Source organism: Kogia breviceps, chromosome 14 (assembly GCF_026419965.1).
Source record: "Kogia breviceps isolate mKogBre1 chromosome 14, mKogBre1 haplotype 1, whole genome shotgun sequence".
NCBI lineage: Eukaryota > Metazoa > Chordata > Mammalia > Artiodactyla > Physeteridae > Kogia > Kogia breviceps.
This window is the reverse complement of record NC_081323.1, coordinates 54,003,297-54,022,178: the sequence shown is the minus strand read 5'-3', so window position 1 is coordinate 54,022,178 and position 18,882 is coordinate 54,003,297. Positions and strand designations below refer to the sequence as shown.

The 18,882-nt window shown below is 52.1% G+C and overlaps 1 protein-coding gene and 1 pseudogene across 2 annotated transcripts in view; one reads left to right on the top strand and one right to left on the bottom strand.

The window, feature by feature from the left end:
* Nucleotides 1-18,633, top strand: part of COMMD7 (COMM domain containing 7) — a 61,705-nt gene extending 43,072 nt beyond the window's left edge. The window contains exon 8 of one of the 2 annotated variants that reach the window (XM_067012005.1): nt 18,507-18,633. In XM_067012005.1, the coding sequence (XP_066868106.1) occupies nt 18,507-18,584 (78 nt within the window). In that variant the 3' untranslated portion in view covers nt 18,585-18,633. Of the gene's footprint in view, nt 1-12,082; nt 15,032-18,506 lie in introns of those variants that run through there. The other variant, XM_067012006.1, reaches the window with a different exon arrangement.
* On the bottom strand, nt 609-4,715 carry LOC131741391 (ubiquitin-fold modifier 1 pseudogene; annotated as a pseudogene).
* Nucleotides 18,634-18,882: the final 249 nt, after the last annotated feature.

Sequence of the window (18,882 nt, the reverse complement as noted above, 5' to 3'; positions counted from 1 at the left end):
CCAGAGTCAGCCTCTAAAGACAGCAGTGAATCACATCACGCCCCTACTTAAAGCCCTCTCATAGCTTCCGGAAACTCCTGGAATAAATCCAAGGTGATCCCTGCCCACCTCTCTGACCTTATCTCACACCTCCTCCCCTTTGCTCCCCCTCCCGTAGTCCTGTGCTGTCCTAACCAGTGGCCACTAGCCATACGGGGCTGCTGAGCCCTTGGAATACGGCCAGTCTGAATTGAGATGTGCACATCCATGTAAAATACACACCTGATTTCAAAGCTGTAGTACAAAAAAGATGTAAAATGTCTCATTAATAATTTCTATATTGGGAATTCCCTGGCGGTCCAGTGGTTAGGACTCAGCATTTCCACTGCAGGGGGCCTAGGTTCCATCCCTGGTCAGGGAACTTAGATCCCCCACAAGCCACATGGCATGGCCAATAATAATAATAATAATTTCTATATTGATTCTACATTGAAATGTTAATATTTGAGATATATTGGGTTAAATAAAATATTAAAATGAAGTTCACATGTTTCTTTTTACTTTTTTTTTTTTTACATCAATACCAATATTTATTCTGAAAAGTAATTGTATGTTCCAAGTAGCAGATATTAACAACTTCCAACACGATCTCTAGGAGTAATTCACAGTTCTGAACTATGCTTTGGAAAAACATTTCCAGCTGTCTGTGCAGGATTTATTCCTATCCCATCATTGGTAATAAGTGCACTTGTTGCTGCAGGAACTTTACATTCTTCTGCTGCAAACTTTAAGACTGTTGTGAAAGGTGTACTTTCAGGAACACTGTGTACTTTGTAAGGCAGCCTTGGGTCCAAGGTTGGTGTGATCTTAAAGGAAGCTGTGGTGGAACCAGCCTGGGGACAGAGACCCCATGCCAACTCCCTCTTTTTATTTTTTTATTGTGGCTACTAGAAAATTGTAAATTGCATGTGTGGCTCTCATTCTATTCCTATTGGACTGTGCTGCCCTAGCCACACTGGCTTTCCTTCAGTTCCTGGACGGTGCCAAGCTCTTCCCAGCCCCAGGCCGCAGGCCCCTGCATCCCTTCTTCCGCAGCTCTTCTCCACTCGCCCTCAGTTGCCCTGCCCCCACTCCCAATGCATCTCCATCGCACAGTCACGGAGAGCCCTTCTGTTTGCATGTTTGTTATCTTTTTTCCTCCTGGACGGACTGCAGGCTCCCGAGGATCTGCTCTTGGTCCAGTACCTGGTTCTGCGTTGGCCGGGAAAGGCCTGTGGTCAGTCAGAGGCCTGGGGGAGGGAAGGATGGGAACTGGCTCACATTCCTCCGCCTGAAGCCAAGGTGTCGGGGAGGGGGAGGGGGGCGGGTCTTAGGCCAGAAGGCTCCACCTGCTGTTGGCCAGGGCTTAGCAGAAGCAGGAGTAGGTAATCGGCAGCTCTGAGCGGAACACACGGGCTACGAGGGGCTTTGGGCTTTTTGTGGGGTCCTGGGAACCTTCTATTTGGGTAGAACCAGGGCTGCAGAGAACTCGTTTCATGAGAACTTGTTTGCCAGCTGGGCCGGCTGCCACTGTCTTCCAGGCCCTAGGGAAACGCCAGGGCAGCCCAGGTGGACTTGAGCTTTGCTGGGGCTCCCCAGGGTCCATCTCGGCCCTGCTGCGCACCAGCATGGTGACCTTGACAGGTCACTCAGCTCCCCTCCAAGTGAGCATCAGCTCACTGCCTGGGGCCGGTGAGGACCAGAGGGAGGGACATGTGTCTCCAGCACCGATGCGGCACTGTGTGGGAACACACCAATGTGCAGGCCACCCCGACGTCCTTGTGACCAACGCTCCCTCCATGCCAGCAGCCACCTTTGCAGGGCGCTGGCCATGATGGGGACAGAAGCAGTGCCTGGCCTCAGTTCCTGAGCAAGCCCCCCCCCAACACCTCCCGATATGGGGGGACCACCAGGTCACCACCTGGTTCTGTGTTTTCACCCCGAGGACCCTGACTTTGGAAGGATCTGGAGGAGGCGGAGGTACCACCATTTCTGTGAAAAAGGCATGTGGGTTCTAATTGGCCACAAGCTCAGAGTGAGCTCACGGGTGACCTGATTGCTAAAATAGTCCAGGAGGAAGGCAGAAGCTTCCAGAACCGGGAGGGGGTGGGGTGGCCAAAAGGAAGTGAGGGCACCGTTTTGGAACTGGCCCAACTCTGAGGCCAGCTCTGGAGAGCAGGGAGCCCCCTCTCTCTGGAAACCTCCGCTAGTCCAGCCCCAGTGGGTGAGAACAGGGTGGGGCAAAAGCAGGTGCCAGCCAGATGCAGGGCTGCGTCAATGGGGGTGGTGGTGAATGCTGCATTTCTGACTCTCCAGCCTTTTCCAAACACTGCTCTTGAATGGATCCAGACAGCTTTTCTAAGACAGGGCCAGTGCCCCTGGGCCTTTGCCTCTCAGGTTAGAAGCAGCCCAGAGCGTTGGGGTTTGGAAGGGCCCCAGAGACCAGGTGGGCCGGGAGCTCCAATCCCACGTGGGGAAGCTGGGAGCCTGCCCGGGGTGCCTATGGTGAGAAGGTGACAGAGGCCAGCTCTCCTTCAACCCTCCCACTGCGGGCTCAGCTCAGCAGCTCCGAAAGAGGTTCAAGGAACAAAGAAGATGGCTTTTCTCATACAGTAGATAATGAATGTTTTGATTCTCAGCCCTGGAGAGGATCATCTCCCAAGAGTCCCCAGCCAGGAAATTTACATACTGCAGTTGACCCTTCCAGAGGGCCTGGGGTGGGGCCTGGGCTCCAAGAGGGCAGTGTCCCCTTGCTGGTTCCTCCACGGGCAGGGATGGCTGGTGAACCCCATCATCTCCGGCCAGGCCGGGCTGGCCAGCAAGGACAGAGCCCAGCGGCCCTCAGCTTGGTGTGGAGGGAGGGGCAAGTAGGGAGGGTAAGCTTGGGCAAGAGCAACCCCTGACTCTGCTTTTTTGTTTTATGTCTAATTATAAAAGCAATTCATACTCATTGTAAAATTGGGGAACTACAGAAAGGTAGAAAGGAGATAATGAAAGTCATCTGTCATCTCAGCGCCCAGAGGTAATGCCGTCGGTATTTTGTTGTATTTCTCTCTAGTCCTGTTTTTCTGCACGGATCATACATGTGTATCTAAGTGTGTGTTTTAATTGTAATCATGCTCTACAGCTGCCTTCCGTCTCCCCACCCCCACGTTACATCATATTGTGAACACCTTCTCACAGCATTCAAATTTTCTTTGAAGTTATTTAATGGCTGTATAATATTTTATTAAGAATTTATTTAGCCATTCTCCTATTTTGACTCTTTCTTTAATCAAGGGAATTTGGCAGTTTTAAAACTTCCACTTAAAAATATAAATCCAGGGCTTCCCTGGTGGTGCAGTGGTTGAGAGTCCGCCTGCTGATGCAGGAGACACAGGTTTGTGCCCCGGTCCGGGAAGATCCCACATGCCGCAGAGCAGCGGGGCCCGTGAGCCATGGCCACTGAGCCTACGCGTCCGGAGCCTGTGCTCCGCAACGGGAGAGGCCACAACAGTGGGAGGCCCATGTACTGCAAAAATAACAAACAAACCAAAAAAAAACATATATATATATATATATATATATATATATATATATATATATATATATCTCCAGCTTTTCGGCTGCCGAGATGGAGCAGTTCTGGGGCATCCTGTCTGCTATTCATTCTGAGAGGGGCCCCTTGGTTTAACATCTCCAGGTGACGGCAAAGGTCGAGCATTTGGAAGAAACAAAAAATAAATCCCAGCACCCCACCGGGGAGGCTGAGGAAGAGAGTTTTCATGCTGTGCCCCCGCTGGAGTGCCGTTCACATCACCAGCACGGTGTGTGGATGTGCCCATGCTCCGGGCAGCGTCCTGGGGTGCGAGCTGGAGGAAAGGGTTGGGCCATTCGCCGTTCACACTCTGCTTGGGATGAGTTGACGTGTGATCTTGGGCAAGTCCTCTCACAGCTCCGTTTCGCCCTCCCTAGGCTGCAATGTGGACCTGATGCTAGAGTGGCTAGAATCGAATGCTATAACGCTGCCTCTGACCCAGTATTGCCTCACTGGGGAGCAAAGGAACAAAGGCCTGGTAGGCCCTGGGTGGCCTCAGCAAGTGACCTTTGCCCTGTAAGAGCCATGGAGCCCTTCCCAGCTCTGAGATTCTCTGCCGTGTCCCCAGCCCCAGGAGTCTGTGGCTACACCCTGAATGGCTGGCCCTTGGCCTTCCAGTTGTCCAGACTGGATGACTCCAGACCCCTTTGAATATCTCTGGCTTCCCAGGGCCCTGATTCAGTTCCTAGCAAGGCACTCATCGGGTTTCCTGTCCTTCCCGGATCCCTGCTCAGCAGCCCGGAACCAGGCCCCAATGTGACTCATGGAGAACCCCTAGGTCTGCTGCATCCCCCAGCCCTTTCTGAGAAATGTCCTGTTGGATTAAGGGCTCAGGGGTCATGCAAGCAGAGTTTCTGGAGGTTCATGGCTGGACACCTCTAGAATGTATGCCTCAGGAGGGCAGGAGCCTTGTGCTTCTGACTCATTTGTTGCCCTCAGTGCCCAGCACTGGTCCTGGCCTACAGTAGACCCTCAGTAAATACTAGCCACCAAGGCCAGTAGGGGCCTCTGACTGCCTCAGTTCTCCTTTCCATACTGCACTGCTAGGCCGTGAGCTCTGGGAGAGCAGAGATCAGCAAGGTTTACCTGAGTCCTCAATGCTCAGCAAAAACACTGGCATGTAGAGACGGTCCACAAATGTGTAAAGGAACAGAGAATGGTTGGATCAATAAGTAAATTATGTCCAGAGAGAGTCAGAGCTCACGATACGGGCCCTCCCTTACTCCCCACCTCCCCTCCACATGGGTCTCTTCCCTCCCACCGGAGGGTCCTGAATGGTCCCTTCCTCTGTCCCTCCTTGGTGGAAACTGAGGCTTCCTGGCTCTGTGACTTTGGACAAGTCACTCCATCTCTCTGAGCCTCCATTGCCTTTCCTGAGAGTGTGGTGAGGCTTTGGTGGTTAGCGCAGTCGGTGCCCAGCAAGCAAGTGGTGGGCACTCGACAAGCGGCCCCTTTTGTTGGCAGTGGCCTGGCCTCTGTACGTGGTATGAGCCCCCCGATGTGAGCTGGCTGAATGTTGACTGATGGAGGTGCAGGGGATGATCTTGAGCTGAGGCCACAGAGGGTTCTGGATCCCATGAGACCTGGCAGCTGTCCCTGGCACTTCGCCCTTGGCTCTGTCATTGGGTGTCCTTTCTCCTGCTGGGAAGGCACACGCTGTGGCTGGGGAACTCGGCCAGGAGGGGGCCCAGCTCCCCTGGAGAGCTGCTCTCTTGTCTCCCCGCAGTGGGAAAGGGGCTGGCCACACTGCCTCCGCGGGCTCCCACGCCAGCTGCCCCCCATGCAGGGCAAGAGCAGCAGCTGCATAATGGAAGCCCCGGGCCCCCTCTGCCTGTCACTCAACTCTCTGGGCCTCCAGACTTTAAAGTGGGGGCTGGGGCTTCCCTGGTGGCGCAGTGGTTGAGAGTCCGCCTGCCGATGCAGGGGACACGGGTTCGTGCCCCGGTCCGGGAAGATCCCACGTGCCGTGGAGCGTCTGGGCCCGTGAGCCGTGGCCGCTGAGCCTGCGCGTCTGGAGCCTGTGCTCCGCAACGGGAGAGGCCACAACAGTGAGAGGCCCGTGTATCGAAAAAAAAAAAAAAAGAAAAAATGGGGGGAAATACAGTCGGATGGAAGATTTACAGGCCTGCTGAAAGCAGCAAATGAGAGGGTGTTTCTAAGAGCACTGTGGCCACTGTCACGCACGCTCCTGAGGTTTTAGTACAATCACTAGCTAGCTTACCTAGGAGCCAGTCCGCAGGGGTGGGAACACACCCACCGCCCCTCAAAGCTGGGAGAGGCTGCCTGGCCCTGCCACAGTTGCTGTGGGGCGTGGGGAGCTGACCACCTCCCTCAGCTTCAGCGTTCTCATCTGCCAAATGAGGGCAGCCCCTTCCCAGGGTTCCTGCGAGGGGTCACTGAGGCCCTGCACATGAGGGGTCTGGCTAAATCCAGCCTCAGAGATAGTGACTGCTCCAGGGGCCTCCCCAACCTCACATTGCCCACCTGTAATATGAAGATGATGATCCCCCCCACCCCATCCTTCAGGTCATCCGGAGGACTCAATAAAATGAACCATGAAACCCACCTAGCGTGAGTGCCCGGCAGGTAGAAAGTGCTCATTTAGCTATTATTATGCGGGTTTTGCTGGTGGTAGCAAAGCCAGCCAGGGTGAGAAGCTGCCCCCCCGCCTCACCCCTGCCTCACCTGCCCTCCACCAGGGCTTCTCATCCTGGGCCCACGATAGGAGACTCAGACAGATGGGAGCAGAGCGACCTCCGTCGAGCTCGCCAGGTCAGTCTGCGTTCCCAGCATCTTGGAGCACAAGGCCAGTGGGATGGCTGTGCAGCAGCTGCCGCCAGCACCCCAAAGGGGGCCGAGTCTCCAGGCTGGGCCTTGGGGTCTTGGCTAGGCCTGGGCACTGAGCCGGCAATGAACCCTGGTCTTCTCCTGCACAGACCCCTGTGCCATCTCCCAGCTGCTCCAAGGCCATCACAATCTACCTCTCTGCTCACACGATGCCAGAGCTCCAAGGGAATGCCCGAGACACAGCCAAAAGCTTTATTTTTTTCTGGTTGTGAAAGTAATTCTTGTTCACTGCAGAAAAAAAAACTAGAAAAATATAAATTAAGAGCACCCCAAATTTCAAACTTCCAAGTGTTTTTCTGTGTATACACATATAGATTGTTTTTACAAGAATGGAATCCTATGATACTTGCTTTTAAAAAAATTGGAATGAGTGTACTTTATTTTTAAAATCTTTTTATTGTAAAATATGACACATACAGAAAGACCACATAAAATGATTGCTCAACTCGACATATTATAAGGCAAACACCCTTGGACCCACAGCCCGGGTGAAGAACTCTGCCAGCCGCCACCCCCCCAGAAGCCGTCAGTGTGCCCCATCTTAGTCACACTCCCTACCTCCCCCCAAAAGTTTCCATTATATGGATTTTTTTTTTTTTGTGGTACGTGGGACTCTCACTGTTGGGGCCTCTCCCATTGCAGAGCACAGGCTCCAGACGCGCAGGCCCAGTGGCCATGGCTCACGGGCCCAGCCGCTCTGTGGCACGTGGGATCTTCCCAGACCGGGGCACGAACCTGTGTCCCCTGCATCGGCAGGAGGACTCTCAACCACTGCGCCACCAGGGAAGCCCTATCTGGATTTTTAAGATAAACACTTTCTGGCTTATTATCACTCAAGTGTGCATCACTAGATGCTATAATTTTGTCTTTTTAAAAAACCTCTCTTTTATGTCCCTTTAATCTACAGGTTTATTTTTGTAACTTGCTTTAAAAAAAAACCCAAAAAACAAAAAAACTTGGCAGTGTATCTTGGACCTTGTCCATGTGATTCTCATTTTTAATGAGTCCATTGTTCCGTCCCAGGGATGAATATAACCGACTCATTCCCCTACTGATGGACACTTAGGTTATTCTCACACTTTTGCCATTACATACAATACTATGATGGAAAGCTTTATGCATACGTTTTCGTGAACTTGAATGATTCCTAGAAGGAATTTCTAGAAGTGGAGTCTCGGGTCCAAAGAACAGGCTCTTTTTTGAGAAATGATCCACATACCATATAATTCACCCACTTAAGCATACAATTCATTGTTTTTCGTTTATTCTGAGTTGTGCAACCATCACCACAATCAATTTTAGAATATTTTCATCATCCCATAAAGAACCCCAAACCCATTTTCTCCAATCCTCTCTTCCAGCCCTAGGCAACCACTGCTATGAAGGACTGTCTTCTTTTTTTTTTTTTCTTTGTTTGTGGGTTTGTGGGATCTTAATTCCCCGACCAGGGATTGAACCCGAGCCCTCAGCACTGAAAGCACAGAGTCCTAACCACCGGACTGCCAGGGAATTCCCTATAAAAGACAATCTTGGGAGTTCCTTGGTGGAGCAGTAGTTAAGAATCCACCTGCCAATGCAGGGGACATGGGTTCGAGCCCTGGTCCGGGAAGATCCCACATACCGTGGAGCAAGTAGCCCGTGAGCCACAACTATTGAGCCTGCGCTCTAGAGCCCCCGAGCCACAACTACTGAAGCCCGTGCACCTAGAGCCTGTGCCCTGCAACAAGAGAAGCCACCGCAATGAGAAGCCTGCACACTGCAAAGAAGAGTAGTTCCCACTCGCCGCAACTAGAGAAAGCCTGTGCGTAGCAATGAACACCCAACGCGGCCATAAAAAAATAAATAAATAAATTTATTTTTTTTAAAAAAGGGCTGTCTTCTTTCTGTCTCTATGGATTTGTTTATTCTGGACATTTCATATAAATGAAGTCAAACAGTGTGTGACTTCTGTGACTTTCAATTAGCTTAATGTTTTCAAGGTTTATCCACGTCATAGCATGCATCAGTACTTTATTCCTTTTTATTGCGGAATAATATTCCATTGCATGATTAAACCACAGTTTGTTTATCCATTCATCAGTCTGTGGACATTTGGTTTGTTTCTGCCTTTATTAGCTTTTATGAATGTGAACATTCATGTAAGTTTTTGTGCAAATGTATGTTTTCATTTCTCTTCGATACATATCTCCTAGGCATGGAATTGCTGGGTCATATGCTAATTCTGTTTAACCTTTTGAGGAACTGCCAGATGGTTTTCCAAAGTGGCTACATCATTTTAAATTCCTACCAGTAGTGTGTGAGGGTTCTGATTTCTCCACATCCTTGTCAACACTTGTTATTATCTGTTTTTGTTTTTGTTTTTTTAATAGGAAACCTAGTGGTTGCGAAGTAGTATCTTGTGGGTTTAATTTGCATTTCTCTGATGGCTAATGATATTCAGCATCTTTCATGAGCTTATGGGCCATTTGTATATCTTCTTTGGATCAGTGTCTACTCAGATCATTTGCCCATTTTCTTTTTCTGTTTTTTAGTTTAGTTTAGTTTTGTTTTGTTTTGTTTTGTTTTGTTTTGCGGTACGCAGGCCTCTCACTGCTGTGGACCCTCCCATTGTGGAGCACAGGCTCTGGACGTGCAGGCTCAGCGGCCATGGCTCACGGGCCCAGCCGCTCCGCGGCATGTGGGATCTTCTCAGACCAGGGCACAAACCTGCGTCCCCTGCATCGGCAGGCGGACTCTCAACCACTGCGCCACCAGGGAAGCCCTGCCCATTTTAAAATTAGTGTATTTGTCTCTTATTATTGAGTTGTAAGAGTTCTTTATATAATCTGGTTACAATTCCTAATCAAATATATGAATTGCAAATATTTTCTCCCATTCTCTGGGTTGTTTTTTCACTTTCTTAATGATGTTCTTTGCAGCACAAAAGTTTTTTATTTTCATGATGTCCAATTTATCTATTTTTTTTGTAAATTTATTTTTATTTATTTATTTATTTATTTTTTGGCTACGTTGGGTCTTCATTGTTCCACGCGGGCTTTCTCTAGTTGTGGCGAGCAGGGGCCACTCTTCATTGCCGTGTGTGGACTTCTCATTGCGGTGGCTTCTCTTGTTGCGGAGCACGGGCTCTAGGTGCATGGGCTTCAGTAGTTGTGGCACGTGGACTCAGTAGGTGTGGCTCACAAGCTCTAGAGCACAGGCTTAGTAGTTGTGGCAAACGGGCTTAGTTGCTCTGCAGCATGTGGGATTTTCCTGGACCAGGGCTCAAACACGTGTCCCCTGCATTGGCAGGCGGATTCTTAACCACTGTGCCACCAGGGAAGTCCAATTTTTTTCTTTTGTTGCTGTGCTTTTGGTGTCGTATTTAAGGAACTGTCGCCTAATCCTAGGGCGTGAATAGTTATGCCTATGTTTTCTTCTAACAGTTTCATAGTTTTAACTTTTACATTTGGGTCTAAGATTCATTTTGAGTAAATTTTTGTGTGGGGTGTGAAGAAGGTGCCCAGCTTCCTTCTTTTGCATGTGGGTAACCAGTTGTCCCAGCACCATTTGTTGAAAAGACTGTCCTTTCCCCATTGAATTATCTTGGAACTTTTGTTGAAAATCAATTAACTGTAAGTGTGAGGCTTTATTTATTTATTTATTTATTTGGCTGTGTTGGGTCTTCATTGCTGCGTGTGGGCTCTTTCTCTAGTTGAGGCAAGCAGAGGCTACTCTTTGTTGTGGTGCGTGGGCTTCTCATTGCGGTGGCTTCTCATTGCGGTGGCTTCTCATTGCGGTGGCTTCTCTTGTTGCAGAGCACGGGCTCTCGGCGTGCGGGCTTCAGTAGTTGTGGCACGAGGGCTCAGTAGTTGTGGCTCACGGGCTCTGTGCAGGCTCGGTAGTTGTGGTGCATGGGCTTAGTTGCTCTGCAGCGTGTGGGATCTTCCCGGACCAGGGCTCGAACCCATGTGCCCTGCATTGGCAGGCGGATTCTTAACCATTGCGCCACCAGGGAAGCCCTTAATTACGTTTTTGTAGTGTTCATTGCAAATGCATAGAGATCAATTGATTTTTGTATATTCAGCTTGTATCCCACAACCTTGCAGAAATCGTTTATTAGTTCTAATATTTTTTGGTGGATTCTTCAGAATTTTCTATATACATTAGTCATCTACAAATAGTTTTACTTCTTCCTTTGCAATCTGGATGCCTTTCTTTTCTTGCCTTAGTGCCCTGGCTGGAACCTCCAGTACAATGTTGGACAGAAATGGTGAGAGTGGACCTTCTTCTCTTGTTCTTGATCTCAGGGGGAAAGCACCCAGTCTTTCACCATTAAATGCAATACTCACTGTAGCAAGGCTCATTGTAGGATTTTCTGGAAGGTTGGATTGTTACAGCCTCACTACTAGTGTGTATGAATGGGACCCCAGTCCCCTTGCCAACACAATAGCCCCGGGTTTAGAGGTGAGGACCCTAAGGCCCGGGAAGGGAAGTGTTGCATGCCTCATGACACAGCTGCTCAGCCGCCTTCCATCCAGCTGTCCACAGTCACTGGGGAGTCACCCTCCTGGACACTCAACCTTCCCTCCCCTAGTAGGGATGCCTTGAGACCCACCAAGGGCAGCCCCTGCTACAGAGGGAGGCCTGGGTTCTGTTCTTGGCTTGACCGCTAAATTGCTGTATGATCTTGGGCATGTTGCTCCATTCCCCCTTCCCTGGGCCTCAGTGTTTCCATCTTTGCAGTGGGAGAGGTGGTCCACTCTAAGGTCCTCCAGCTCTGACCACTCACCCTTAAACCCTCAGCTGCTTCTGCCACTGCCCAGAAGGACCACCAGAGGGCGCCCCAGACCAGCATTTGGCCCAGCTCTGGTGCAGGGGGCCTTAGGGAGGCTGAGAGGCAGGGCGTGTTTTCCAGGAGCCACTAGCTTTGCTTACACAGACTTCCTGGTGGCTAGACCTACCCAAGCCATCTCCCCATTCCTATGAGCACTGATCTCTGAGAAGGGAGGATGGAGACATTGCCCCCAAGGCCAGTGACCTTGCACTCATGCCTGTCTGCTTTGGGTTGGCTGCATAAGGCCCAGGCGTCCCAGTGTCAGGGCCAACAGCCTTGAGTTTCTCAGCCTCAAAAGGTTTCCACTGTCACTAGGCCTCTTATGGCTGAGGCACCCTTCCCCCACCACATTACCCGGCAGTACAAAGCCCCTATCCTGGAGAGTGCCTGGCTGCCTAGAAGGGACACGTCACAGCCCATTTTGCATATGGATGGATTCACGATGGGGGCCCTGGACAGCGTAGTCTTGGAAACCACAACATCCAGGACCCCCAGATACCTCACATGACAAACCCCAGAACCACAGAAATAGGCACCATAGACTTCAGGGACCACCCGGCACTTCCCAGAGCAGAGTATCTCACCTCCTTTCCGAAGGATTCTCCTGGGAGCACCAGCGGGGCTCTATCAGGCCCTCTGAGACTCCCCTAATAATGATTTCACCCTCCAAACAGAAGCAGAACCTTTGCTTTGCAAATCAAGCCCCAAGACAAAGCAGCATCTCCCAGCCTGTTCCCTGGAGGGCTGCCGCAGCCCCCGCCCGCCCGGATGCCTGCAACTTGCCTTGCATTCCATTACTTGTGTATGTTTTTTCTCTCCCCTTCCAGACCGGGCCCCCTTGAAGGCGGAGTGACTCTCCCATGCTCCTCACCTCCCTCTGTGGCAGCTGGCTCAGGACTTGGCATCCAGTAGGAGCTCGACAGATGTCACCACGGGAATCCCTATCCCATCCTGTCCTCCCACTCAAGGACTGGGGCTGCCTCTGCCCCTCACTTAGCTGTGTGGCTTTGGGCCACTTGCTGAGCCTCTCTGAGCTTCCACTGTTTTCTTCTTTCCTGCTCTACTTCCCTCAGAAGATTGCCAGGGTCAGAGAGTGTGAGAGCCCTGGAGTGAAGGGTGACGTGTTCGCTCTCCCCATGTCAAATGCGGTTGTCCTCAGAGCACAGGGCTGCACGCCGCGGAGGTCACATGGAGGAGAGGCAGGCGCCAGGCCACACCCTCCGGAGTGCCCCAGTTTTCACATAACAATGGCAGACATTTCCTGGGCCTGTTCCATGGACCAGACACTGTGCTAAGTATCTCACCCAGATTCTCTCTCTTGATCCCCTCTGTGACCCTTCGAGTAGGCAGCATGACCATCCCCAGCTTTGCAGACAGGGAAACCGAGGCAGGTAGCAATTAGCTACGTTGCCTGAGGTCACACACTTGGCCAGTGCAGGGGCTGGGACTTGGACCCTGGTGTCTGGCCTCTGGAGCCTGTGCTCTTAGCGACTGAGGCTGCTCGCTGAAGCCGACACGGGGCAGGGATGGGCAGCCCTGGGGTCTTTTTGTCCACTCTATAGGAATCTTCAGGGGTCAGAGATCATTTGTTCTGACCTTCCCGTTTCAGGAATGGAGCGCTGAGGCCAGAAAGGAGAGCCTCCCTCAGTCTCTCTCACACACCAGGGCATCTGGGGCAAAGCAGGACCCCGGCAACATCTGCCAGGCAAACTGGGTGATGCCTAAGCCCATGAGTCTCAGAATCTATGATTCTAAAAATTATCCTGGGGCCTCATTCCCAACAGCCAGCCTCTTGTGGTTGGACTCATTTGCCCAACTTTGGGGTCTTGGTGGGGGGGGTGATAGGGAGTACTCAAAGGCTCATAATGATGCCCACCCACCAGCCCCGACGCTGGGCACCAACAGGCTCCTTCTCCCCAACACCCAGCCCCTTATCAGGAAAGGAATTTGGGTTGGTGGGGAGGGGGAAGTCCGAGGCCCCTGGCTCCCGGCAAGGTGGGTAGGAGAGATAGGGAAGTGGGGAGGGGGCCACAGGGGTCCTGCTGGGAGGGCCAGAGGCCGGAAGGGATGCCCAGAGCCAGCGTGGGTGGGTGGGGTTTGCCAAGCACTGTCCTTGCTGGCCAGGCCCTGCGACATGGTTCCAGGGCTGCTCCTGCCTTCCATCCTTGCCGGGCAAGACGCCGGCACATTTAATTAGCAAGCAGCAGCCTCTCCCCGATTCATCACAGTCACTGTTTAATTAGCCGCACACAAGGCGCCCCTACCCCCCAGCTCTGGGTTGAGCAGCCTGCCTCTCTCACAGAGGCTGCCACCACCTCATGGTGTCCCCTGTCACCGCCACCACCCATACTTATTCTGCTCCCCAGAATGGGGGATGGGGCAGGCACGCCTGGCTGAAACCTCAAGGAGATTCTGGGCACCGAGGCTTGTATTGAAGGCATCCAGCAAACATTATTAGGGCCTCGAGCCTGCGCCAGGCTGGCGCTGGGCGGAACCCAGGCTGGACGGGGGTGGCCGCCTCAGTCCTGTGCGCCTGCTGGGGCCGGTGTTTCCCTTTGGGAGGTGTTGCTCCCACCCCACATCCGGAAAGGGACGGCCATTTCTTCCTGTTCCTCCCTGTCCCAGAGCCTAGCAGGCTCCCCCGAGAAGGCTGCATCTTCCGGGATGGAGAGGGTCCATCCTCGAACGCCACCTCCCCCAGCCGCAGATCCCAGAGGCCCAGGCCACAGGCAAAGGGCAGTGGTGGGGGAGTCTCTGCTGCGCTCTGCGTCTGCAAGGTCCCTGGGAGTCAGGGGCCCACGAGTGAGCCCACAGGCTGTGGCTGAACTGGGCGCTCTGTTTCCTTGAAGCAGGGCGGGGCTGGGAGCTCTGGGAGCGACACCCCACACCCTTCCTGCAGAGTGGGGGCAGCTGCCGCCTCGGGGCAGCCAGCTGGAGGCAGGAGGCTCAGGTTCCAGCCTAGCCCTGCGCTCTGGTCCATCTGCGGCTTCAGGCAAATCAGCCACACTGGGGCCTCAGCATCCTGGCCGCAGAAGGGTGCCGACCCCCAGCTCTGACGTGGACTAAGGACTTGGAAGGATCGGCATTTATTCTGGTTCCTGAGGGAAGGGCCAGAGCCCATCTGCCCTGGTGCTGACCATCTGTGTGGTCCCCAAACTGCACTGGCCTCAGTTTCCCCACAAGTAGCCGCTACCTCATGGGTTGTCGTGAGGATTAAATGATTTACCATGTTTAGTGCGCTCGGAACAAAGGGAGTCCTCAGTCATCATTGGCCGTTTTTGCCATATTTCCCTTCCTTTTATCCATCAATATTTATTGCCAGGTATGAGGAAGTTGGTGGTGAGTGAGTGAGGTGACCTCCCTGCTTTCAGTTTTCCTTCGAGTGGGGGAAGCAGCTGAAAACAAGTAATAAATAAAGGAAAAGTATAATTTCATGTGAATTAAGTCTACAGTTTAGTGAGTGGTAATATATCAGTGTTAATTTATCAGTTTTGACAGATGTACCACTGTTAGGTAATGGACTGACATTAGGAAAACTGAGTGAAGGATATACAGGAACCCTTTGTACTGTCTTTACAACTTTTCTGTGAATTTAAAATTATTCCCTAAAAATAGTTCGTTCAAAATATACAATTTGGAAAAAAAAGAAAAAGAACAAAAAGGGGAATTCCCTGGCAGTCCAGCGGTTAGGACTCCATGCTTTCACTGCCCGGGGCCTTGGTTCAATTCCTGGTTGGGGAACTAAGATCCTGCAAGCTTGCATGGGCAGTGCAGCCAAAAAAAAAAGAAACAAAAAATACAATTTGGGGTAATGGTAAGTACCAGGAAGAAAATCAATGGGGGCAAGAGATAAGGGAGGGGGTGAAAGGCCATTTTAGAGTGGGAAGACTGGCCAGGAGGAGGGAACAGTAGGTGCAAAGGCCTGGAGGCAGGAATTGGCTTGGGAGGTTTGCGGTCCACCTGCAGGGTTGGAGGGGGCTTCGTGGGTAGAGATGAGCTCCGAGAAGTTGGCAGCTTTCCTTCAATGTCATTTTACCCTTTTCAAAGGACAGAAGGGAGGAGGGAGACCCTGGGCTGGGAACTGTATCTGGCCCTTTCCACGAATTAGCACCTCACTTTGTCCTTCCAGTCCCCCTGTGGGGGAGATACCAGCATTTTCACTTACAGGTGAGACGGTGGAGGAACAGAGACTCAGCCCACGTCCCTCTCGGTAAAAGTGACAGGCCTGTGCTTGGAAGCAGACACCTCATGGCCCTTGAGGCTGTGCTGGGGACTTGCTGGGAGACATGGAGTAGGCTGAAAGGCAGGGCCTGCACAAGGCCTGGGTGTGGCTATGGAGGGGTAGGCCAAGCAGGAAGGGAGCACCCGAGAGATGGGGTCTCTGGCCAGCACAAGGCTGTGTGTAAGCACTGGGGAGCATCTTTGTACAATAGTTTTGTAATCAACTTTGGAAATAGTAATACTACACGTTTGTAATACAGAATTCTGAAGGTACAAAACAACATATAGAGACAAGTTAAGGTCACCCCGCACCCAGTTTCCTTCCCTCAGAGATGCCCTCCGAGACCTGTTTCTTATGCATCTTTCCACAGCAGCACCACAAACAACCAGCAGTCCCCGTGGGCCTGCCAGGCACCACCTGCCAGAAAGCGCTAGACGTACAGTTGTCGCTTTTAATCCTCATAGCAACACTTGCCGTATATGTATCAATATCTCCACTTAAAATTGGAGTAAACTGAGGTACAGACAGGTTAAATCACTTGCCCAGTGCCACACAGCTAACACAGGGTTTGAACTCAGGGACTCTCTAACAACATTGTATAGATGAAGAAACTGAGGCACAGAGAGGTTGAGTAACCAACCCCAGGTGACCCAGCAAGGGGGTGGAGGAGCCAGGACTTGAATCTGGCAGTCTTGATCCTGAACCTGCACCCCTGAGCACTGCACTGTACTGGGAGAAAGGACCCCACCTCCAGAGCCAGCCACATCCAGGAGTGATGCCCACCACTGCTTGGCTGCCTGGCCTTGGACAAGTCACTGTCTTCTCTGTGATCTGGCTCCCCACTCAGGATGGAGAAGAGGAAGCCTGCCCATCAGACGGCTTAGGGATGAGGGAGGGTGGAGGGAGAGGCCTCTGGCACACTTGGGATGTAGCGCTCCCCACCGTCCGATGGGCGCTTCCTGTGAAGGGCAAGAGGAAGGATGTGGCCAGGTAGGTGTTTCAGGGGGAGCTTAAAGTGGGGTGTCCTTTCCCTGCAGCTGTGCAGACAAAGCAGATGAGAGCCCCCTCCAACCCCGGGAGCGGGATGGGTGGTGTGCCCTCTCCCCTGCATCCACCCTCTACCCACCCCACAGCCACACTGCTGACTGAGGAATTCTGGGGAGTCAGGGGAGGGAAAAGGGGTTTCCAGAGGTTTGTGCAGTGGGCCCAACACCCCAACCCAGGCTGTGTGCCAGGACCCTGCAAGGTGGGCGGGGCAGGATGCAGGGAAGGAGGCTGCAGCCAGGAGCCACAGGAGTGACCAAGAGAAAAGGGGCCCAGCCCAGGTACCTGGCTCAGGCTGGGTTCCCAGGGGTGTGGTTCTCACGTCAGCAGGGTTGCCCCAGGCTGGTGGGCTGGCCTTCAGCTTAGCAGGCTCAGAAAACTGATTTTTCTACCCCTCCCCTGCCGTGCCCCAAGGATGATCAGAGGATTGGGGCCAAGACAGCCCAACTCTCCAGGACATGGACCAAAAAAACCCAAAGCCAGCTTCTTCATGGACAACGTGGGCCACACCATTAAGGGCCAGACTACGTTAGTCTCCCCTCCGATTCCCTTCCTCATACCCCAGGCCTGGGGAGCCTGGGTTAATAATGAGAGGGGCCTTGGGATTGAGGTCTGAAACGCGGTGTCAAAACATTGGTCAGTGATCTCAGCCAGGCCGCCCAGAACACCACGGCGGGGTGGGGTTGGGGGAGCGGGGGCTCCGGGACTGGGGAGGCTTGGGTTTGAATCCCAGCTCTGCTTCGTCCCTGGTCATGTTAACTTACCACCGTGAGCCTCGGTTTCCCCATGTGTAAAATGGGGTTGTTATCAGAATCGAGATCTCATCGTAATGGTAGAGCTTCTTACACAAAGCACGATACGTAGTAGGTGCTCAATAAATGTTACTCTCCTCCACTGACTAGCTGATTAAGTTCATTTTCCAAACCCTACAGGCCTGGAGACGAATTTTGGCGCTTGTTCTGAGTTCACGCAGCCAGCTGGGAGATGCACTTTGGTCTCCAAATGTTAGAATTGCTGAAACATTAACAGGGAGATGGGGGAGAGTACTGCATTTGAAAGTGGTGCAGTCCCTACCGATGGGGCCAGGGGGCCACAGGGCCCCCTTTGCAAGCGCCAGGAGACTCCTGATCCGGCAGCACATCTCCCCTTGCCTGAGGCTGGGCTGGCTCAACCCACAATGGCTTCTTTTTGGCAACTACTTTTCTAGAAGTCTCCCAGAAGACACCGCCTCCTGTCCTGACAATGTTCTGGGCCTTCAGTCTGGTCTGGAGCTGGAGGTAACTGCAGGGGGTGGAAGGGAGCTGAGCCAGTCCTGGGGGCGTCCGTGAGGGGGCCTTCTCTACCCGGTCCTCTCTGCCCCTGGGAGCAGGGCTGAGGGCGTGCCACAGGGGTGCAGCGCTTTCCTGTGGGCAAGTGTCAAAGTGCTAGAAAAACTGAAAGAGGCTTCTCCAATGCGGGGATGATAATCTTTAGAAAACCTTCTGTTTCTTCTGTGAGGCAGAAATTACAAGCTAGAAATGACCTGGACCATCAATGTTTTTCCAGGAGGATGTTAAATTGATATTGGGCAGAAAAGGGTGTTCAGGACTTCCCTGGTGGCACAGTGGTTAAGAATCCACCTGCCAATGCAGGGACATGGGTTTGAGCCTTGGTCCGGGAAGATCCCACGTGCCACGGAGCAGCTAAGCCCGTGCACTACAACTACTGAGCCTGCGCTCTAGAGCCTGCGAGCCTAGAGCTCGTGCTCCGCAACAAGAGAAGCGACCGCAATGAGAAGCCCGCGCACAGCAATGAAGAGTAGCCCCGGCTCGCCACATCTAGAGGAATCCTGCGCACAGCAACGAAGACCCAATACAGCCTAAAATAAATAAATAAATAAGTTTTTTAAAATTAAAAAAAAAAAAAGAAGAAAGAAAAGGGTGTTCATGGTGAAATAAATCTGGGAAATACCAACTTAACCATCCAATGGGGTTTCTTCTCTGCAGGGTTTCTCAGAGCCTTTCATGTGCGTTTGTGAAGTTCTAGAGGCAGCAGCTCTGTCTACGCAGCCGGCAGACCTCTGACGACGGTGTCCTTTTCAATTGTCCTGGACCATCTCGTGAGCTTAGAGGGCTATGGGTCCCACTTTGGGAAATGCCAACATAGTAAAAAACCTCTCCCTCCTCCACATATCAGAGCTGGAGGAATCTTGAGGACTCTGGAAGAATCGTGTGGAGCACGGGGTCCAAAGAAAAGGATTCGGAAGATGCTCTAGCCTTTATTTTAAAGCTAAGACTTTATTCCTATTTTCCCTATATTAATACATTTAATCTTCACAACCAACCTATAAAGTAAGGACTGTTGTCATCTTCATTTTCCAAA